The sequence below is a fragment of the Desarmillaria tabescens genome (assembly GCF_030435595.1).
Source record: "Desarmillaria tabescens strain CCBAS 213 chromosome Unknown EV420scaffold_46, whole genome shotgun sequence".
NCBI classification, from domain to species: Eukaryota; Fungi; Basidiomycota; class Agaricomycetes; order Agaricales; family Physalacriaceae; genus Desarmillaria; species Desarmillaria tabescens.
In genome coordinates this window covers 332,848-355,360 of record NW_026848345.1, presented here as the reverse complement: position 1 = coordinate 355,360, position 22,513 = coordinate 332,848, and the positions used below count along the sequence as shown (strand labels likewise).

Genomic DNA, 22,513 nt, shown 5'->3' with positions numbered 1-22,513 from the left:
TGCGCCAAGGGATTGTACAGCGCCGGTTCGGAGTCGAGGACATCTCGGCGAGAGCGAATGACAACCTTAATCGTGTGGTGATGTCACGCTTGTGCGAGGAATTACACTAGCGTTAGTTGGCTTTCGATACCGTGACGAGGTGCTAGTGCAGCTTGAAGCATTATGTGCAGTGACCAGTGCAGCGGGAGCGCAGAACGAAAGAGAACGAAGCCAAGTATGACTTTAGTAGCCGGCTGGCAACTAAACCATCGGACGGAAACGCCGGTTCGGTCAACCAACTTGGTCTACAGTTGCAATGACTCCCTCTCTCAATCTGCCGTGTCTACTGGCCCATATTCTGATTCCTCCGGCAGCCTACGAACCTGAATATTCCAGCTTCGAGGATACACGAAAGGGAAGAAGATTTGGGCGGAGTAAGGTCTTTTGAGAGCGGGATCGTAACACGGACAGGACGGCTACTTGTTCACTGGTCCTGCCCGACGCTCGTACGTGACGAATAACAAGGAGCGTGACGACTGCCTTGGTATGTTCAGGCAAATGTAACCCTGCACAACGTGAGTTTGTTCCACATTCCGCTTCAAGTTTCCTTTCGTCGTCTGGTTCTCGGAACAGAACTGTTCATGCGCATCAGTCGTACGAAAGATTGGCGTGACTTCGCGATACAAGGCATTTAGGCGGACCGTTGTTCTTCCCGCCTTCATCCATTAATGCGGAGTGATACCACTAAGACTGTTTGGCTAGCATAGGCCCATCTCGCTTCTCATGTATCATATTTTTTACCCAGTTGTATCCCAAATCCATTCGCGTCAACCATTGTATCCTCTCCGCGTTTACTTCAGGCTCATCGACCTCGAGACAACTCAGAAGTATCCTCCAGATCACTGGATGGCCAGCTACAGCAGTTTTCTCGACATCTTTCCTAACTCGCGACATCATGCCCCCGAAATGTTCGGCGAGTCTTATCTCCATTCGAGCTGGACATTTGGAGGTTTGGCTCTAGTCCTAAAGAAATCTACTTCGAGAATCCTCTTTTCTTGAATGCGTTTCGCAAAAGGATGATGCTATGTTGGCCTAGCTGATTTGTGTCCATGCGAACCCTCCTGCGTTTCAGCTAATTCTGCTATCGAATAAGATTGAAAATCAGTGATGTTATGGACTACTTTTTATCAAACCAAGGGTATCCGGTGTGTCTAATGAATAATACTATCATTGGCCCTTCGCCAGCCATGAAACCAATATCCGTACAAGGGTGAGTTGCTCTATTTTACTCTTATATTTAACTTCGGCTTGTATTTATAACCATTTCCCGTAGGTTACACCCGCGTTCGCGGCAAACAGTACGTCCGCAAATATGCAGCCCACATTCAGAGCCAAAATGGCGTCTTGCCGTGCTGACAGAATATCCCATTTTAGATAATATGGTCTTTGAGAATAGCATCGCAACGCCCGCTAAACTTCTTTATCTTTATTGGCGGCTATGATAATATCTTTGCAACTGGCCCCTCGAATTAGAAGGCTGGATGGTCCGTCCTTTCCCCGTTACCGGGTGCTGCTCTGCGTTTTCTGATTGTCTATTCTCTTTAGGTGCTCACGTACCTCTAGATTTACGAGCATGTTCGTGTCTGGAATAACTTCCTGCTTGTTGCATGTCTACTGGTGTGAATACATCTTGATACCGTGTCCGAATTGTCGATATCGAGTCTCCTCACAACAGGGCCAGCCCATGCTCCGTATATGATACAAACTAAGGTTGTCGATGTCTGGGGAACAATCTGCACAATCGTGAAAAGAGTCAGTAGGTTGATAAAGGATCATCATATTTTTATCATGCCACTCCTGAACAGATTGCGAACATCTTATGCTATGGCTTATATTCCATCAATCAATCGAGCGGTCCCAGTTTCCCAAGCCGCAGTCATCATATCAGTTGCAATAGACCAACATCCTGTGCTGAAAAAGAAGACTTCTCGTCGAAGTGGGTACAAAAGCATAGTTCAGGTATCTCGCCCCTTGAAGTAATCCCCCCTTCTAGTGTCCTCGGCATCATGCAGAAGAAAAGCCGCCTGACTCTTGTCATTCTTCTCCTTTTTGCAAGCGTTGCTATCAAAGCTATTGCCGTGATGAAGTTTTATCATGCGATATCTAAGTTCTTAGCAGCAGAATATCCTCACTTCGGCAAGTGATGCAAGACTATCGTTTCTCCTCAGTGATTGACGTATCTTTAGCATTTGTTGGGGGAAGCATGCCTCAAGAGCTCCCCGGAACATATAACGTAGCGACCATGGAGATAAAGGACACGGACATCCATTATCCCCTGAACGATAATGATGCCTGGAAATCCATGTTACCTCCAAAAGAGGGATATGTTCGGCTTGGTCCAAAGGGCAAACCCTTCGCCCTGTCGATGTACCATCAGCTTCATTGCTTGAACGCTCTCAGATATGCGCACGTCATCGCACGACTTGGCCTAGTCGCTCATCCCGAAGACCGAGACATGTATCATGACAATCACTGTCTGAAATACATACGACAGGGTCTGCTCTGTCGGGCAGATATTTCCGTGATACCTATCAACTCCTCGGCCACTACTCAATCCCGGTGCTGGGACTGGACAGAAGTTAGAAGCTTTGTGGAGCAAAATTACGCTGAGTGGGAAGATGTTCCTCTGACTCATGCTTGGGAGGAGCCGGACTGATACTTGTTGCGGATTGTGAGGTCCACGCTCGACTTCTAATGGAGTTTTCACTGACGTTCTGATCCCTTGTTCAGGCGCCCACGGATGCCAAGATAGAGTCCTATATACACTTCATCTCGATGTTCATATTAAGTCCTTTTCCTGTATCTGGTTTGAGACAAAAATATCTATGGTTGATGAACCAACTCGATGGAAGGTGCAAGTTTTGCGATATTAACAGCGCGCGCAGCCTCGACAACGTAGCAACACCTTCACATGTCCCCACCGCAAGCACAATACACACTCCTGGGTTCTGCCGATGAAGGAGGGTCAACTGGACAAAATACACCCACCTACGAGCCCAAGCGTCTTGCTCTTCTCTTCGCTCTCCTCGTGCTAGATGCCTTATTGAGCATCTTCATCATTGCATGCTGCTGGAAAGCGTCCAATCTCCTTCAAGGTTGCCAGCACAGGGATATATCCGAGCTCCATCGACCAGATCCTTTCATTGGATTGTTTGATGCATGACTAAGTACGATTACACTCGCTGTACAATGCTCTACATGCTAACGACAGTACTTTGAAGAGATATAAACACAGTTTGAGACTGTCGCTCGCTATAAAGTGCATACCAGTAATTGTTGAGATAACAGCCTGCCAAATGCAAAAGTAGATTAATAGGTTCAAGTGATGTATATAGCGTCGGATTTTCATGTCGCCTCGAGTTCTACCATTTACAATATTGCGTATCCATAGTCGTACTAAGTACCAGAGTTACGCTGCCATTATCCGACTTCTACTCTAAGTGCCGGTGTCTGAACAATGCATAATATTTATGTTAGCCCTCTGTGAAACCCTGACGGAAAGTTCTAAACCGTACCAAGACTATTGGACAGCGCGATTTCTATATGGCGAATTCTTGTCCAATCATAGCACCTATGGTATTCTCCAAGGCCGGTTGCATCCTGTAGAAATACATCATCTAGATCATACACCCGAACACTGGGTTCCAATGTCGTATCTGCATTACAAAGGATAATCTGCCTCAAATAACCGAAACACCACTGCGCCTCCTTCAGAAGCAAAGGTGTCTCCGAAGTGTTTGACTGTCGCGCATATAAAATCAAGTGTGCCCTGCGTATCGTGTCAAGACAGGCGAGTTGTCGATACATCGAGACATGGTAGTCATTGCCGTTGGAAGGAAAAATCGACTCCCAATCATGGTCAGATGTAATATCATAGTTGTGGTCATCAAACCGTAGCGCCACATGATCGGAGGAAGGCTCGAGGCTGTAAGCTTCCTTGCCATGGGCGGCGGGTTTTGGCATGTCTAACGTATTGGCAGTTAGCTGGAGGAAATGCAGAGGCATATAGAGACGAAGACTTGCCATGATACGAGACAAAATTCAGCCGGGAAAGATCAATAACATTGAAATTTGATAAACCATCCAGTGAAATAACTATGATGGCAAGAATGAGAAGGAGTGGGAAGACTTGGGCTGATTCCTTGAGTGTAGTCTATGCAGGAATGAGTGTAAGCGGCGCAGCAGTGAGGTAGAAGGACAACACACGTTCATATCAAGAAACAGACTGAGGATATCAAGGCTCCTGTTAGTTGACCATATTCGAGAGGATGTAGGAATATATATTTATTATACAGGTGCTGCTCGGAAATTCAGCGAAGACCGTGATGATCAGTGCCACTAACAGCCTGAATAGGCCATAACCCGCAAAGATTACTGAAACAACTTGCAATTCATTGCAGCGACCGCTTCCTTGAGTCACTAAGCCAGACTCGGCCTTAATTCAATCGCTGAATGGCAAAAGCCCATAGCACCGAGTACCTAAAGTGATCTTGAAAGCCTGGCCGAAGAACTCATTGAAAAGTGGTGGCATACCATGTATGATGAGACGGTTTAAATTTATTGATTATGATCAAATCAGATCAGAACCAGATCGATGGGACAAATAATCTGGTGTACATACTGTGGCGAGCCAAGACGCGCGTCGCAGGCTGCCCGCCAACGCGTGACGTGAGCATCACATTTCCGGCTACTAGTACATTACCCGAGAGCTCAACCCGAACTGTACGTACTTGATGGACGCGTAACGCTGGGGTCGTTTCGTTGGTCAGGCAGGCATCGTTTCCTAAAACCATAAGTGTAACGCGTAATGGGTTTCCGGTTTCATTCATACAAGTACATACAATACAACAATTTTAAACCAAGGATCAGTGGACCACTGTGGCTATGTTTACTAGGCCAATTCAATGTGATTTGTATATATCAAGGTGAACTTCGACTAGTCCTAAACGGTGACTGTTGTGACATTTGGGTGATACTATCAGCATGTCTCAGCATGCTTAGTAAATGGGGAGAAAGTAGATTAAGTAGAAAACAGTATAAATACACAGCACAGGCAGAGGAAGCTTTGTCTACCTAGTGACTAACAGCCTAGCAGCTGGAGTGCAAGTGCATTCAAATCACACTAGTGACTATACCTACTCAAGAATGACTTTACTTCCCTACTATAAGCTCCTGTGGACTATGATAATTTTTGCTGCGCCTATCACATCGATGGCACTTGTACTTCATGGTATGTTCATGTACATCTCTATTCTGACACCTAACTTTTGAGCTGTATCAAAAGATGCCTCTAAAACTTCTGCTTTGAAGTCTATGCCATCTCAGCGAATTGTGCCCCGCATCTGTACGTGTAATTGTTGTATCGTTTTATTGATTGTTGAGCTTTATGACAGTCCGAGCCGGCGGAGGCGCCGATGTGGAACCTACTGGTAAACTACCCGAGATTTGAATATGGAATGCACTCAGGCTTCTCCCTGTTCTGGCTTATCTCGCATCTTTCAGTACGTTGATTCCCCTTCATCACCGAACTTGGACTTATATATAGATCTAGCGCTCGGTCTCATGTGGCTCATCCAAGTCTGCAACCCGAACTATTCACAGTTCACAACAGCCGTTTTTGCCATGTCTATAGAATGTGTAGTTACCGCAAAGGCGCCCTAGGGATAGGCTACTAGCCGGTACTTGCATATACAATACTAAATAGACACATGAATGCGCAAGGGGTTTCCTGGTGACCACGTACGATATTAGAAATCACCGCTGCTTCGCCTTGCATGTGAATACTGACAGAGCGCGCAGAGTATCTTCTGTTCGTAAAGTTGTGATATCACACTTGTGACTGGCCGCCATAAGCTGTGTTGTCCGTATCGCCTTTGGTCTTCTGTTCCTCTTGATTTCAATGATATTCCACTACGCCGGTTCATCACGGGAACAAGATCCACACAATATGCGCAACTTCACACAAAAGATCCAAAGTTGTTCTATTCTTAGTAACGACTTGCCTTAGTGGTAAATGCTCACATCCCTTATATATATCCAATATCGGGATCCGGGAACGCTATTGTGATACCCTTCACTGACCAGGATAACTCCATCCATTGTCCATTATGCTCCTCGAAACTACTGGCACAGCAGCTTTCAAAGTAGGCAATGAAACCTACCAGACGTGGTACAAAGTTATCGGCGACCTGGAATCTGGCAAGCCGCCTCTCGTCACTCTTCATGGAGGACCTGGTTTTACACACGAATAGTAAGTTCTTGTATCGCTTCGACGGTTATTGCTGAAATTAAATATGGCCACAACAGTATGCTGTAGGCTTAATCACTCCGACCGAATATCCTGGTACTATCTGACAACATCGACATCTACAGCGTCCATAAGGCCTTAACGGAATCTGCAGGGTGCGTATTCTTCGTGCTAATCACTACTGCACTGTGGCTGAGTCAACGCTCCAGAATACCTATCGTGGCGTACGATCAGATTGGGAACGGACACTCAACACATTTGCGTGATGCCCCCAAGGAGTTCTGGACGCCAGAATTTTTCATGGACGAGCTCGATAACCTCCTCGACCATTTAGGCATCTCTGAGTGCTTCGACCTAGTCGGCCAATCATGGGGAGGTGTGTCAGATATCGAAACTCATGCCCGTGTCGAAAACTCACCCGAGTTAGGAATGCTGGCCGGACAATATGCAGCTACTCGTTCACCCAAGGGCTTGCGCCGCTTGGTGATTCTCAACTCGCCGGCGTCAATGGAACTCTACGAAGTAGGGACTAATGCCCTTTTGGAAAAGTTCCCTGCGGATTTTGTTTCCATGTTGCGGAAGCATGAACGAGAGGGTACGACTAGCTCAAAGGAATATGGGGACGGAATGATGGTGTTCATGAAGAAACACGTCTGTACGCTGGATCCGTGGCCTGAGGATGTCATGGCGTCGTTTGAGTCGTTTGGAAAGAATCCTACCGTTTACCACACAATGTGAGCACTCCTTCAATTGACGCTTCAGGCTCAATGAAAGCTCTCAAGGCTGGGACCGTCGGAATTTAATGTGACCGGAACTCTTAAGACCTGGTCCATCGTCGACATCCTTCACAAGATCACCTATCCCACGCTGATTGTCAGTGCGCCCAATGATGAAGTACAGGATGTCGCGGTCATGCCGTGGTTCTTGAGGGTCCCAAAAATCAAGTGGCTTGAGCTTTCCAACAGTACACACCTGGGGCTATACGAGGAAAAAGACAGGTATAGAGTCGTTTAAGGTGCCGTGGATCACAAAAACTAATCGGTTTATACTAGATACCTTCATGTCCTTGAGGAATTCCTTGAATCGGCCGTTTAAAGTTTTACTGTAAATTGATCTTCTGCACCGATATGTACCTTTGAAATATCTGAAGTTTCTCAGCCGTCTGAAATCCTATGTATCGAATTAGGGAAACAGTACGATTATTGGGCATGATAATGGCATGAAACACATGTGACCGCTAAGATCGACTGACAGTAGAGCGCGTCCAAACCCTATGTATTTCTCGATGAGCACCATTGTTGCAATTGAAAATCGACCACTTACCGTGGTGTGTTCCAAACACAAGAGATCTGATCTGTTAACGTTCCAGAATATCCGTTTCCAAGTGATATCTGAGAGAGGCCTAGTCACTGTTACCGTCGTTATGTATTTATGGCACCTCAAGCACTTGGCAACACCAGAAGACCGTGAACGGAGAGGCCTCCTCACGTCCAGGAGGCCGACAAGAAGCTTCCGGCTGGAGCGACTTGCGTTTGTGGCTGTTTAACTGTAGTACCTTTCGCCCGGAGAGTCGAAGGGACAAAAGTAGTATAGTATGTTTGTCCTGAGTAACTGGATCAGCTAGTAAAGATAACCGTCGTAAGAAAAGCACACCAGATAATCTTCTTCTCGTCCCAATAAGAAAGAGGCGACTTAGAACTACAACAACTACAACTCAGTTTCGCGGAAGTTACCTGCATTTCGAATCAGGTCCGCCTATCTATCCGGTGTGAAGGACATCGGATGCAGAACCTTGGGCTATGTGGAGGCGCACGATTGGAGGTTGGAGATCGGCCGTGGCCGGTTTCAGAAAATTTCTCTTTGTACGACTTTTACAAGGTAGAGGAGGGCCCGGTCAGTCACTAGCCAATGTCTTGTCGCCGCCACTGGAGCCAAATGTTGGGTCCCGCCAAAAGAATGTAGGGTCAGATTTGAAAGCGTTGTTCCGGAGCGTTTACGCAGATTTGCATATGCTAGGCGGGGAAGGGCATTCGGTAACCAACGGCGTGAGTGTTGACGACGTCGACAGATAAAATTGACAATGTACATAACTGTATAGGTGGAGGCAATAAGTACCTCCACCTGCGTCAAGATATCTGCCAAAGACCGAGTCTTCAGGTCCCAAAGCTGGTTAGTGATGCAGGATGTCACCGTAAGAATCGGGCAACGAAGAAAGAAACATCGGGAAACGGGAGATATTCGTCGTCGTAAAGCAAGCGAAGTACCGGGAAATTAGTTTCTCCACCCCCTCCAGCATATTGGAAAGTTCATGCGGAAACAGCGTAGTAGCCAGAGCCTATGCAGCGTAGTCCTCGCTTTCTGTAGATGCTCCGACTGCCATCAATTTACGGAAGAGTTTGCCCATATTTGCAGCTGATGATACCTGAGAAACGACATGAGAAAAGAGGGGAAACATACTAAAGCTAACAGTTCTTTGACTGAGAAAATCCGGTTCCGTCGCGCTGATAATGGCATCTCGCAACACTCCAGACGCCCGAGACGACGTGAAACGGGTCCACAAATGAACGAAGTTGTACTAGCCTTATCTTCATCGTCCGTCCATGGAGCGGGCGTCGAACTTGGTTAGAAAACGAGATACAAGTAATGGGCCTCCAAGTTGGCTTCAAGTTACGTCTACTACAATGGCAAGCTCATCAACTTGAATGTACAAAGTCGCGGACACCAAGCGCAACTTGAATACAAGGTTGCTGGTTCGGGGTCGAGGTTGAGCTATGCAAAGGCCGTCCCATCCTGGGCCAAAACTGTCTTGAGGATCAGGGAAAGGGCCTTCGGAGATGGCACAGTGCTAGTCTTGCGCCGGTGAGGTATCTTGAGACTTAACAGTGGCTATTGGCAAGAGGAAAAGCACGTTTGCTAAGTAGGCTAAGTTAATGCCAGTCGGAACACTGAAATAGTCGCCAGCTCGCACGTGATTCTCTTCAACTTAATACCTATCACTGGCCGTCGAGCCGCGTCAACCAGCGGCAATTGGGGACTTTCTATCCGAGGTGCTACAACACAAGAGAAGCACATAGGCATTTTCACTATCAATTTGGTTCAGGAGAGTGCAGCGCGATTCTAGAACGAGATACTTGGTGGTCGCTGCATGTTGTTCTTGAGAGTCTGATTTGCGTATGATAGCTCAGTACATGCGCCGAACATCTTCAAGCTGATCACCTCTGTTTCCGTATTTTCCAATTCGACCTCGTTTGCTATGACTCTCGACGTCGCCAAGCCAGAAAGCTCAAAACATTCTCTTCCCAAAAATCTCCAGAATGCTCCTTTTGGTACACCTCCCCACTGGGCAGACTTTTATCAATTACCTGTTGAGAACGATATCATAGCCGGCACAGAGTGGATCTATAGCCTATGGGCAGTCCTTCACCGCGCAGTTCCTCCTTCGTATCATGCTTTCAGAGAGCTGGATAAGACGTCTAGGGAGTTGTGTAATCTCCTCATGCAGTCCCGTCCCGAAGACGAGTACCTCCCCTTCAAATTGTGAGTGCGGGAGTATGTCTCTTTTCTTTACCTGACTCGGATGCAGTATCATCAAGGCGCATACTCGAACAAAAACACTTCATGCCATTTACGAGATCCTTGAATGCCAAGGGTACCTTCAAAGCGTCTGCCCTATGCTCATCAATGATATTTTTCAGGAAATCCAGGCCTGCGACTCGGACAGTGTAACATTCAGTGCCGATCTTCGTTATCGATGCAAAATTTCAGGGCCCATCTTGGAGCACAAGATGCGGTCATTGCAAAAGGTGGTCATTAGACAGCACCGGATCAGCCGAACCGTCTTTACTTCAATCATGCGACGCTCATCTTTTCTCATTCCTTTAGAATCTCAACTTCAAGAATCACGCTAGATTTGTCGACCATCTCTTCCGGGGCTTGTTGACACTGGCTCTTGTGTGCGCACTTTCGGGATTCGTCTGGTCCCTTTTCGGTATAGCTTCTGATTCTAAAATCATTAACTTGATGTATCTTGTTCTTCCATTCTGCCCTTTGCTGGCGATGATAAGTACGTGTCTTCAAACGCAAATAGTCACGTCGCAGCTCAATTTCGCCTAGCAAGCAATGCAAGTTCGTATGCGAGCAACATTGTCTCCCGGGTTGACACCATGAATATGGACGCATTCAAGCTGATTTGGGCTGTGAGAGACATGGTAGGGCTGCTGGCCCTCATAGCTCAGTCCGACGCTTCACCACTGACCAATGTGTCGCATGCGAAACGGTTCATGGAGGCTTTTCGAACTTCGGTATGTTATATTTCCTTCCATTGATTTTGATTGAACTAATGATCTGCCAGTTTTTGGGAGGACGTTCATCACTAACAGATCTTCGGCGTTTCCTGCAGGGGTTGCCCGATTGGCCCGATGAAAACTTCGTAGCGCGCGATTGGGATGATCGTGACTGTCGATGATGACGACGACAACGTACCTTTCATCGACCATGACGTGTCGCTAACTCGCGCTTAGATCATCTTTCCGCGTATTTCTCGACTCTACTATTGTGGTGACTAGCATTCACACGATGGGCTTTTAGAAGGATTTGCGGTAATAGTGGCCTCACAATTACATTGAACTCCCGTTCATTTAGGTTTCCTTGGACATCGATTGGGAAAATTTCACCCCGATGGGGTGTATTGTGTTTTGAGCACAGATTATTTATTTTAGCAGATTATCTCTTGTTCTACTACAGATCGTAGGTCTGTTACTAAAGCCAACGTATCCGCACAGGTCCGAGTCCTGTGTTGTTTTTGACAATTCAAACTGGTCGACAGTTGTATGTTTCAGTCAATCTCATGCATGATGAGGCTCTGGTCGATGAAACTGAATTAAAAAAATCAGAGTAGGATGATTAGGGATGATGAAGTGGATTGATGCTATCTTCAGAATGTCTTGACGAACTCCATACACTGCAGTGGCTGGTGTGTTTTTGATGGTGTAAAACGGGATTCTAAAAGGTTTCGATTTCGGCTTCAGTTTTTACGCCCTCGTTTTGAGTACTGTAAAATGAAACGTTATCTCAATTCCTTTGTTCTATAGGGGGAAATATTTTTCATACCGTTTTACAGACGGCCTTTTCGGGACTGATAAAGGCTTCGCTAAAACAAAACCTTTTAAGGTTTTGTTTTTTACGATCTAAAATGAATCGGCCTCTGCTGTGATACTCAGAATTCAGAAAATTTCCCGTATTATCGATGAGAGCGCAAACGGCAGGGAGGTCGGATCGGAGTGAGCCGAAATACGCCATGCCGCGGCAAATCTGCCCCAACTGCGGCACCGTTCTCTCGAGCTCCATGAATCTCGGACCCTCTATTGCATCATCTCTAGCCAAAACCACAAACACCGACGCCCAGAGGAGTACCGCAGCTCGAACGTGCCTGCATGACCTCTATTGCTTTTTAAATGCTTTGTCTTGTGACATAGATTGGATTGGAAAGGGCTTTCTGATCCTTCTGCTTTCTTAGCGGAAGACGGTCTGCCATGTAAACCATTCTGCTGGTCATATCCTCCTGCTTGCCATATTCCTGAAAAGTGGCTTAGGTTGACCTGCGGCTTTGCCTTGGTATATTCGATACATGGTACCAGTAGACGGCCCTCTTGAATATGAGTATCTGCATGTGGTGTTTCTTCAATAGGTGCGTCTCTCCACTACGCTGCAGCAAGACTTTGCCTGACTTATAGAACTCTGAAAGTTCCTGATCGTGTGGTTACCCATGATAGCCAAATTTAGAACATCAAATCGAGCAAGTCTGTTCGACTTTAAATTTTAATTCAGAGGTACGGTTTACTCAGAAGGAGGGTTTGAGTATTTATAAAATACTAAAATATATCTTCGGAGGTACATGCAAATTATCCAATGTTAGCTATGTGGCCCCCCAGCGCACTGAAATTTGAATGAAATTCAGAATTAAAACCTGATCATGTGATCAAGGTCTGACTCCGTACATCAAGAAGAAATATTTGGTGAAATCATATCCGGGATTTCGGTACCAAGGTCAAAGTACTGAGCGGCATCTCAGAAATCAACTTGAAACAGGAAGTAGCACAAAGAACACTTACTGGTTTAATTGTGATGTAGCCAGAAGACGAGATGCTTCTGAAAATGCACGAAGGACTGGAAAAGAATTTGATCAGACGGGAATAAGGCTGGAGAATACATGTACTTACTCCATAATTCTGTTTCGCCATCCAGACCTGCGCTGCAGCAGCCTCAATGTAGCGCAGATCGATTTCTCCGCAGTGAGCTGCTCGGAGCTTCCACTACGTGTGGTGTGGGAGGGTGGGAGAAGGTTTGAATCGTTTGCTTTCGCATCTTGCCATCTTCCCTAACCATCTGCAGAGTCTTTCGCCGTTCGTCGTTCTTGGAAGGCCCATCGCATCATGAAAGGGCGGTAAAACACGTTCGCACACCTTCCTCAGAGTCATAGGTAGGAAGATAGCTTGAACGAGTCAGTAGAGACGGGAGAGACCCGTCAATCTGTACATCTGACTCCTGCTTCATGGATTCATGGATCCGAACTGCAGGCGGTGGGGATATTGCTTTCTGAACTAGCAGATAAGGAACTTTGGAGAGGGCTGCGAGGATGCAGCGAAAATGGGCTCTGGTGAAGTCGGGCGTAAAGTTTGACAGTGCTAATGATAGAAATATTGATCAGATACCCATGAAAAAACGATAAACAACATACTCAGAAGTCCAAAATGCCATCGATCGGTCATTGTCTCCGCCGACAACGCTATGCTCCTTGGTCCTGCCATTTTAAACCACATGCAAGATGCCCCATGCCATGATCCCGCCATTTTCTTCACCCAGCAAAGCGAGGTTGATCTGGATGGTCGCACGAGAACATCGTTCTTATTGAGAGCGAACGACCAGTTCAGATAGTGCTATTCCTCCAAGGACAAGTTGGCTTGATCCCGATGAATGGTAGCTGACACGAAGAAGGGAACAACCCGCTCCAGCTCCACAAAATGTTGACGAGGATAAGACCTGACAACGTAAACACAAGGACTTGGAAGTCAACGTCACGAAGTTCTTGATTCCGCGCGCGCTATAGTAAGAAGACAGGCCAAAGAGGATTATTAATGTAAAGTGAAGATGTTTAGGACCTTCCCTTCATACGATGGGGTCATTGCAACAGAACAGAAGTTGGCAGATACTTGGAACACGTTTGATGAAAGAGTCTTACAGACATCTTCTAACCCAAACTCCTCAAAGCTTCATCACCCACGGTACTACCTCCCATTCTGACACTCTGCCAAGTCATTTTTGCCATTCAGTACCAAAGGGAACCTAAACGACGGTGTCAAACGGGAGTTGCGTAGATACTACGTATCACCCACCTTTGAAATTCGCCTGTTGATTTCCTCCGCCAATATCTTTCAGAGAAGGCGAATCTGACTGTCAACGAGTTCTGTCCATTGATCTCGACTGCATTGTTTGGTGCCATCTGTGGTCAGGGCTCCAACAGAACTTTCGTGTTTACTAGCTGGAAATAGGTATTGTATTCTTCAAGCATGCATAGCCAAAAAAATGCGAGCAATTTCTTGGTACCACCGCGAGGGCACCCGAGACGATGGGAATCTGTGAATGGTATCTCGTTAGACGCGGTAAGAGGACGGGATAACAAAGCCGACCATAATTTCCAAAGTAAAGAAACGTCCTAATAGATCCACGGTGAGCCTTCTCAGATGCAGTGTACAACGGCGTACGTCAAGCGACCATCAAAGTTGGATACCTAAAATTATGCAAGCGTCCATATCCGCCTTCTAGAGAGCCAAGCAGATACCTGTGAACATGGCGCTCACTCGAATATGAAGAACGAAGACGAACCCTCACAAATTGAAAGCACTCATTATGCCCATATTCACTCCGAACAGCATCGAGCTATAGAATGCAATGCAAGTACATTCTTCGAATTGATGTCTAGTCGTACGACGACTCGAAACAGAGGGCGCGGAAAGAGGAATCGCATCTGTGCAGTGATTGCACATGGTCTGAAAGTTTATTAAGCAGGGTTCCAGAGCATGCGCTGCAAAGAGACTTCTTCATGGAGATCCTTGTACCAGTGTCGAGTATCTATAGGAGGTGCATCAAGTCAAACATGGGAGAGAAAGACGAACGGGACAGGACACACGAAGGGTATGCTTTGACGAGCTCCGATACCACATAACACCTCCCTCCTCAGTTCACATTCCCGGGAAACCGTCCTAATGAACGAGACATTAGGGACAAGTTAGATTCGCAGAATGAATCAAAGACGCACTCGCAATGACCCGTGAATTGGGTGTTATAAGCTCGTAGCGTTGGATGGCCTCGATAGAGGGAATAGAACACTATTTTGGCTGAACTCCATGACGAGACATTGGTGCTGCGGAAAGATAGTATGCTCGGGCCGTAGCAGATCGAAGCAAGTTGACATTGACAACATTAGCGCAGGGAGATCGATGAGATGGATCAAGATGTGATGAATATCATAAGCAGGGAGATTAAAGCCAAAGCTGCTGGTCCCGGATGATCGCTGACGTGGAGGCTGTGGTAGGTCCGTAGCAGTTCTTTACTTCTGAAAACCTCCTTGGGCCCGGGACTATCCGCTTCGTACTCTTGGTCAGGTTGACGTTGAGCATTCCCAGCAAGACGAAATTGGACAATGGACCATGAATACACTATCGGACGACTGTGAGTGAAAGTGATGGAACAGACAAAACGAACGTACGTAGATACCTTGCGATTCCCCTATCTGTTAAGTCAGATTTCCCACGAGTGCGAATCGGACAGCTCAGTTTGACGATTTAACAACGCCACCAGCGAGATTTTATCGTCCACCTGGGGGTATAAACACAGTGGTTCTGGAAGGACTGCTGTTGGCGGTGACTGGTTTCGATGAACGAGGGGTTGCCGTTGGCGCCACTGGATACGAAGCTTTGTCTGATCGAACAGGAGATGAAGATGGAGATGAGCGAGCCCAAGGTGGACGTTAATCTTGATGGCCAATCTCACTGCAGATGCCGTCCAGGGAATAGAGCATACACCCAGTTGCACTTACATCTTCTGTCCCATCCCTTCATGTTGGCTAATTTTTAAGGTCCTAACCTGCAGTCATTATCCCCCCGATCTGTGATGTTGGAGGAGTCAGGTTGGCATATAGCAGCATGATTCGCACTAGTCACCAAGACGTGCATCCTGCCATATGGCAGTAGTACTAGTTGTCATGCAGTACGAGACAACGTTGGGAGCACATGTAAATGAGATGAGATGGAATGGAGATCCTGTGCCCCCGGGGGTGGATTGGGATGTCTGAGCAGGGAGAGAAGATCTCTGTGGGGAGACAAAGCCAAGGCGCACGAGAGAACGGGCTATCTCGTTAGCAAGGGGATGGGACAACGAAACTGACTGGTCCCGCATCAGCAAAACCCAGAATTAGTCTTTCCGGGCTTGGTCTTTTTCTAGCCCTCTTTCTGCCTCTTTTTCTTGGGTGATCGAGTCTTGGTCTTGGCAAACCGGTTCTTCTGCGGCTTTCTGATCTTATCGATTGGGGCGGTCTTCGAATGACCTTGCAGTTGGTATGTATACGGATTGAAGTTAGATATTGCAATATTGAAGCCCATGCACATCCGTCACGGTGATGTTGCAGCGTTGCAGCAGTGCAGCCACTTGCAGATGGTGCATGGAATGGCAGGGAATGGCGGAAGAGCAACAAAAAATCTTCTAAGTTCTTTCAAACTCCGCCCGGGCATGTCCGGAACATGTCAACGTCATGTTGGACTTTAACTCGGAGTCCGAATTGATTATTCCCTCCCTCCTCTCTCCCTCACTTTACTGCAACTCGATACCGACGATGGGGCCATTGGGCATGTACTGGTGGTACGAGGGCAAAGGTACGGGTGTCTCTCATTGAATTGACTATATCTGATTCTCGTATTTCCTTCCGGGCTGCCGTCATTGCCAACAGGTGAGAAAAGAAGTGGTACGACCCAACACCTCATCATCCCTCGCTGCTGAACTGACCAGAGCTGTAGATGGATGTGTGCAGACCAAGGAGAGGGCTGTTGTGAAGACTAGGATGGTGGCCATCCAGGAAGGGATGTGCCGGAGGGTGCGTGCTTCTTCCATTCCCCCATATAATTATTCACCATTGTATTTTGTGTCGGTTAGACTGCTTAGCTGTTGTTCTCCCTTCTGTGGTGTGTTTTCTTTTGACAATCTGATGCAATACTGATATATTCCTAGCACTGTCATGCCATCGAAATCACGTTCTTATCCTTCCTATAGGTGCCCATTCTTGCAACATCTCTCTTGTTATGTCACGGCTTCATTCCTATCTCTGAGGCAGAAAGGGTCGTAGTGTTAGCGTTATGTGCTATAGTTCATTGTCATAGATAGAAATCAATATACTAGAATTTCTATATCCTCCAAAGCCATTGGAACATGAAAGAGAAAGAAACAAAAGACGGGAAGATGTTCTCTTCCTAAGACAGCGATAGATCTTGCCAAGGCAAAATCCTTCTTGACGAGAATATGTACCTTACTTGGTAAAGACCCTTGATCTTCTTGTCTTTGCTGTCTTTTTGGTCTTGTGCAAGACTGAAAAGATGCAAAAGACAACTTCTGGGTTTTGCTGATGCAGCCGGCCGCTGGTAGAATTCGCGTTCCTTGGGGAGGGGTGCCTAGCTAATCATTTGGGGAAACGGGATCCGAGTTTGGGGAAGCACGGTTCTTGGCTGGCCTCCTGTTATATGACTATAGAGGATCGGCGAGTCGAACCCAAAATAAAGACGGAAACTGAACAATAGGTAAGGTAAAGTCCTGTCAAGCATTGGAGTGAATGCCTGAGGCGCACCTGTTAAAGAAATTACACGCGTATATCTCATGACGGCGCCGCATCTCGACTACTTCCAAGGAGGCCGTGATATCCTGTTGACTGTGTATGAGTACGGTCAGCAGAGGGTGTGTTCGACGTGTCATTTGGGGAGATAAGGGAGCAGAAGTGTGTTAGCGACCGATTACACAAACAAGATCAAACAACTAGGCGTGACTCGCACTTCGGTCAGGCGCCTTATGTTGCTCGCAGGTTTATGTGCAGGGAGCTATCGCTTAGTTGAGCGAGAGTGAGTTCAGACTAAGTTATCGGGTGAATAAACTTTAGTTCGAGACTGAGGTTTAAGACCTGCAGTCGAGCTACTTAAATACAGTTTGAGTCGTGCTAAATATACTACAAGTGTCTGCAACGGTACGGTAAACGCACTGAACCCACATGGTAGAATGCGATCAAGTCCGGAAGATTAGCATAGCAGGATTACAAGGAAGCCGATAAGATAAGATATAGCGCGAAATCGTAATATTACCCCCCTGTTAAGGCAGTCGTCCCGACTGCAGTATAGTTGGGTTTCGGAAGGTAGGCTCCAAGCAAAGAGGGCACGTTTGGCTTTATCAGGTATTCTTGTATTGCCTGAACCAAAGGGTGGTCAACTTCGGATTCCGTTACTGATTCTGTTTCGGACCACGAATCAGATTCATTATTTTCCTCCCACCAGTCTGCGGGTGGTCGAGTGATGAAGGATACTTGTTCGAAATCCTCGATTACGTCCCTGGCGTTGTCTAGGTCTTGTTCATCTACCCAAGAGTTTTCTTCCCTTGGGTATCCCTTCCATTTGACCAAGTATTCAATTCCGCTGCCTCGTCTTCGTCCTCTTCTTCTTGCTCTTTCCCTTCTGTCGACTATCTCCTCCACCTCGTACTGTTCCTGTCCATCTATTAGGTCTGGTGGTGGAGGTAGAGGCTGTACTTGGATTGGGAACTCTGGCGGATTATAAGGGGTGAGGAGGCTCTCGTTGAATCGGTCATGGATTTTCCAGGACGGGGGAAGGCGTAATTTATACGCCGAGGCGCCGTGTTTGGATATTACTTCGAATGGTCCAACTCGCTTGTCTCCCAGTTTTTTCATTGGTCGAGGGAGATGTAGATTGGTGGAATCTAGCCACACTTTGTCGCCTGGTTGGTATTCCACTGCCTCTTGCTGGTGCTTGTCATACTGTCGCTTCATGGTTTCCGCTGCTTTTTCCAACGCCTTGGCTGTTTGTTTGTGCACCTTTTGTATGTCTGCGACGAACTCCCTGGCGGCTGGATTTGTTCCTTCTTTGATTGTTAGCGGGGCCAAGTGTGGTTTTTGTCCATGATTGATCTCAAAAGGTGAATAACCGGTTGCAGAATGTTTCCGATTATTGTGCTGAAAGGCTGCGAGGGGTAACCACTCGCTCCAGTCATTTTGTCTGTGGTTGATGAATATTCGGAGATACTTCTCGATCTCTTGATTCGCTCGTTCCGTTTGTCCATCCGTTTGGGGGTGGTAAGCCGTTGATGGATTTCCTTGTATGTGTAGCATCTCGTATAGTTCCTTCATGAACTTTGATATGAACTGGGGTCCCCGGTCAGATATCACCTTTTGTGGCATTCCGTGCTTTGCCCATATGTGATCTCTGAGGATCTTGGCCCATCCGGTGGACGTTAGCTCTGTGGAACATGGTACTGGGATGACTTCTTTGGAAAATCGGTCTACGATCATGAGGATAGCATTGTATCCATTGGAGTCAGGTAGTTCGCCTATCATGTCCACCGTGATGTGTTCCCATGGTCGAGATGGTACGGCATGAGGGTGTAAGGGCGCTCTTTTCCGTTGTGTGCTGGTCTTCGTGCGTTGGCAAGCTTCACAACCTTTCACATATCGCTCTACGTCGTTTTTGAGTTTCAGCCACCAATATTCTCGTTGCACGAGTTCCTTGGTTTTTTCGATCCCTGGGTGTCCGGCCGTGATGTGATCGTGGTGGTAAGCGATGAGCTCCCCTCGTAGTTTGGTGTCTCGGGGCACGTATAGCCTTCCATCATAATACATTAATCCTTCCTTTTGGGTTATCCCGCGGGGATGATGAAGGGATGCTTCGATTCCTTTATCCCATCGGGTAATGTCTCGTAACGCCGTCCTGATCTTTTTGTGTATTTCTTCCTCTCCTGGCATGATGAGTGCCCTAAACATCTCGGGTTTCAACATGACTACTTCGCAGTTGTCTTCGCTCCCTTGGTCGTGATCCGCTCATCGAGATAATAGGTCAGCCTTCTTGTTTGCCATGCCCGGTTTATGATGCAGAGTGAAGTGATATTCTGCTAGTTCCGTGACCCACCGTGCTTGTCGTCGATTAAGTTTTTGCGGTTTTCGGAAGTATTGGAGATTTTGATGATCTGTCCAAATCTCAAATTCCTGATATGCACCCATCAGGTAATGCCTCCAGTCCTCGAGTGCTAGCATGATTGCTAGGAGCTCCTTGTCGTATATCTCGTAGTTGCGCTCTGTCACTGTCAAGGCCTTGGACAAGAATGCCACCGGTCTCCATTTCCCCTCCTGTTCTTGGGATAGGACTGCCCCTATGGCGCCTTCGCTTGCATCTGCCTCTACTCGATACTTCCCGGTATGGGTAGGTATCGCTAGTACCACTTCTTCGGCTAATTTCCTTTTGATTTCCCGGAACGCATTCTCCTGTGCTGTTCCCCATGTCCACTCTGTTTTCCCGGTGAGCTGGGTCAATGGTCGCACATGCTTGCTGTAGTCCCGGATGAACCTTCGGTAGAAATTGGTGAACCCTAGAAACGATTGTAGTTCTCGTTTCTTGTTGGGTTGCGGCCACTCCGTGATTCCTTTTACTTTCACGGGGTCCATGCGGATAGATCCTTGGCTAATGATCACTCCGAGGTATTCCGTTTCTAGTACCCTCAAATTCACATTTCTCCGCTTTTAGGAAGAGATTGTTGGCTCGGAGGATGGCTAGAACTTCTCGCACGACCTTTTGATGTTTGTCCTTGTCCTTTGTGCAGATTAGGATGTCATCTAGGTACACGGTGACGTCTCCTCTTGCGATCTGTTCTTTGAATAGGTCGTTCATCATCCATTGAAATGTTGCGGGAGAATTGGTGAGTCCAAAGAACATCACCATTGGTTCAAACAATCCTCGGTTCGTTCGGAATGCCGTCTTCCACTCGTCTCCCCCCTTGATCCTTAGGTTGTTGTATCCCCATCTTACGTCCAGCTTGGTGAAGTATTTCGCGTCCTTGAGCTGATCCATTAACTCTCCGATAAGGGGAAGAGGATATCGGTTTTTAATGGTCATCTCGTTTAGCTTCCGATAGTCTTGTACTGGTCGAAGCTTTCCGTCCTTCTTTTTGACAAAGAAGAATGGGGATGCCATAGGGGATTTCGAGGGTCGAATCCTTCCTGATTCCAAGTTTTCGTCCAAGAATCTATCCAACTCTTCTTGTTCTGTGGGATTAAGGGGGTAGACCTTGCAGTCTAGGCTTGCGTTGGCGTTGGGGATTAGTTCAATAGCGTGATCCCATGGCTTTCGCGGTGGTAGCTCGTCAAAGTTTTCTTTTGCAAAGACATCTCGGAATTCCCGGTACGGTTCCGGTACTATTTCCTCGAACGTTTTTGTTTCCTTGGCTTGGTTGGCTTTGGCGGCTAGTTCGTTTGCTTTGCTTCCCATGGCTCGGACGTGAAAGGCTTCTTCGAAGTCTATGACGAGAATGGTGTCCCCTTCTTCCACTTCAGTTCCCCAGTGTTGTTCTGGATCTTCGTCTGGAAGCAGAAAGGGTATTCTGCGGCAGGAGCATCGGGCTAATGTTACAGCTCCTGTTTTCCAGTCAATGATGGGGTTATGTCGTTTGAGCCAATCGTGTCCTAGGAACAGTGGCACATTTCCCAAGTCTACGACAGCTAAATCGATTTTCTCGTGATGGTCTCCAATTGTCATCCGGAGTTCCACTACTTCTGTGATATCTCCTCCCTTGTTTCGGCTACCGTCGGCGTTGTAGACTGCCTGGGCTTTCGGCAGTTTTACCGTATTCATGCGGTGTTCCTGCATGAAGGTCCGGTTTATGCAGCTCCCGGTGCACCCACTGTCGACTAGAGCGTCTGCTGCTCGTGTTTGGCCGGTGTCCAGGGTTTCGAGTTGTACTCTGATGTTAACGCTTCGGCCTTTCCCTCCTCGAATGTATTGGGGAGGGACGCGTAAATCCTCCATGTTTTGTAGGCATTGCTCCCGTTGTCTATACGTCTCCTTTGGGGATCCGATGAGATCTAAGACTAGGTCTTCGTCTGCTTCGATAAGACGCCTCGGGTGTATCCACATACGAAGGGTGGCAAGCTTTCCTTCCATTGTCTTCTCTTGTCGCATCTTTCTCCTTACCCATTCTGCGCTATGGGGTTTAAGCCATCCTTTGTCCCACTTGTCATCGTAGTATTCCTCTTCTAGCTCTGTTACCTCATAGTCTTCTGGGTACTCCTCGGTGTGAAGCACCGGGTCTTCCCCTTGTGTCTTGATACTTTGTTGGTAACTGTAATCGTCTTCCTCATCGGGCACTTCTTTGAGAGAAACGGTCTTTTTATTATAAATAGGGGATGCACATAATGGTCCCACCGACCCGCCCACCGGGGAACACGGGCCCCCGGTGCCATTATGTGTTAGCGATGGAGGGGTTAGACGTACCGTGATTGGCTGGAAAGGGATGGGGTCCCCGTTCGTCTGGACTGTTCTTTTCGGGGCAGCGGTTTTATTGCTGGGGATTCGCGTTCCCTCTTGCGGCTCCATTCCACGATGGGGGCAGTCGGTCACTCGTGGCTGGCGTGTACATTCTGCCCCCGAGTGGGATTCTTCACTGCTCGCCTTGGGCTCGGCTGCTCTTCCTCTGTTCCCCATGCCGTCATCTGCCCCCGACGGAGTGAGGTTGATCCCGAGTGTCCCGCCGCCTTGCGCAGCGTTAGCCGCTTGTGCTTTCGCACCGGTGGCCAAGGATCTTGAATGGGGTTCTTCTTCGAGCACGGTGGTAATCCCCTGTACACCGTTCTTCCTTTTATGCGACTTGGTAATTTCATTTTGTGAATGCATGAAAGTGATATCATTGCCTCAAGTTACTACATGCGGTACATTAGTCTGACCTGCGGGATTCTGTGACGCACCACTAGATAAAATTGTGTCCTTAGCCGACACGCGTTTGTCGCTTACGCCGCCGGCTCGTCTTTTACCTCCTCAACCTTCAACGTGGAGGCCTCTGCTTCTTCATCCTTGACTACTTGCTGGTACATTGCGCGGATTTGGGCTCGCGAAAACTTGGGCTGGTGCTTGACGAGCCACGTAC

General features: G+C 47.4%; 7 protein-coding genes across 7 annotated transcripts; 4 read left to right on the top strand and 3 right to left on the bottom strand.

Annotated features, from left to right (window-relative positions):
- Positions 1 to 2,182: 2,182 nt before the first annotated feature.
- On the top strand, positions 2,183 to 2,695 carry EV420DRAFT_1276499 (uncharacterized protein; the record flags this gene model as incomplete). The annotated part of the gene is made up of 1 exon (XM_060467961.1): positions 2,183 to 2,695. One exon carries the CDS (start codon positions 2,183 to 2,185, stop codon positions 2,693 to 2,695), a length of 513 nt encoding a protein of 170 aa, XP_060325955.1.
- A 604-nt stretch (positions 2,696 to 3,299) lies between these two features.
- EV420DRAFT_1570316 (uncharacterized protein) lies at positions 3,300 to 4,672 on the bottom strand. The gene is made up of 4 exons (XM_060474251.1): positions 4,246 to 4,672; positions 4,063 to 4,192; positions 3,555 to 4,004; positions 3,300 to 3,489 (listed from the first exon to the last, which is right to left on the bottom strand). The coding sequence occupies exons 1-4, from the start codon at positions 4,249 to 4,251 to the stop codon at positions 3,476 to 3,478; spliced, it is 600 nt and encodes a 199-aa protein (XP_060325954.1). The 5' UTR covers positions 4,252 to 4,672; the 3' UTR covers positions 3,300 to 3,475.
- A 375-nt stretch (positions 4,673 to 5,047) lies between these two features.
- Positions 5,048 to 5,488, top strand: EV420DRAFT_1767765 (uncharacterized protein; the record flags this gene model as incomplete). The annotated part of the gene is made up of 3 exons (XM_060480934.1): positions 5,048 to 5,269; positions 5,324 to 5,383; positions 5,433 to 5,488. Exons 1-3 carry the CDS (start codon positions 5,185 to 5,187, stop codon positions 5,486 to 5,488), a joined length of 201 nt encoding a protein of 66 aa, XP_060325953.1. The 5' UTR covers positions 5,048 to 5,184.
- Positions 5,489 to 6,055: 567 nt separating this feature from the next.
- Positions 6,056 to 7,733, top strand: EV420DRAFT_897958 (Alpha/Beta hydrolase protein). Its single transcript, XM_060483922.1, has 7 exons — positions 6,056 to 6,289; positions 6,346 to 6,351; positions 6,412 to 6,441; positions 6,496 to 6,662; positions 6,714 to 7,020; positions 7,069 to 7,284; positions 7,339 to 7,733. The coding sequence occupies exons 1-7, from the start codon at positions 6,147 to 6,149 to the stop codon at positions 7,379 to 7,381; spliced, it is 912 nt and encodes a 303-aa protein (XP_060325952.1). The 5' UTR covers positions 6,056 to 6,146; the 3' UTR covers positions 7,382 to 7,733.
- Positions 7,734 to 9,539: 1,806 nt separating this feature from the next.
- Positions 9,540 to 11,146, top strand: EV420DRAFT_1570306 (uncharacterized protein; the record flags this gene model as incomplete). The annotated part of the gene is made up of 5 exons (XM_060474250.1): positions 9,540 to 9,823; positions 9,870 to 10,122; positions 10,169 to 10,349; positions 10,400 to 10,587; positions 10,648 to 11,146. The coding sequence occupies 5 exons, from the start codon at positions 9,540 to 9,542 to the stop codon at positions 10,660 to 10,662; spliced, it is 921 nt and encodes a 306-aa protein (XP_060325951.1). The 3' UTR covers positions 10,663 to 11,146.
- A 1,040-nt stretch (positions 11,147 to 12,186) lies between these two features.
- EV420DRAFT_1484031 (uncharacterized protein) lies at positions 12,187 to 13,053 on the bottom strand (the record flags this gene model as incomplete). The annotated part of the gene is made up of 5 exons (XM_060470037.1): positions 12,187 to 12,220; positions 12,397 to 12,451; positions 12,505 to 12,531; positions 12,748 to 12,969; positions 13,023 to 13,053. The coding sequence occupies 5 exons, from the start codon at positions 13,051 to 13,053 to the stop codon at positions 12,187 to 12,189; spliced, it is 369 nt and encodes a 122-aa protein (XP_060325950.1).
- Positions 13,054 to 16,103: 3,050 nt separating this feature from the next.
- Positions 16,104 to 16,511, bottom strand: EV420DRAFT_1570291 (uncharacterized protein). Its single transcript, XM_060474249.1, has 2 exons — positions 16,354 to 16,511; positions 16,104 to 16,301 (listed from the first exon to the last, which is right to left on the bottom strand). The coding sequence occupies exons 1-2, from the start codon at positions 16,445 to 16,447 to the stop codon at positions 16,123 to 16,125; spliced, it is 273 nt and encodes a 90-aa protein (XP_060325949.1). The 5' UTR covers positions 16,448 to 16,511; the 3' UTR covers positions 16,104 to 16,122.
- Between the last annotated feature and the right edge of the window lie 6,002 nt (positions 16,512 to 22,513).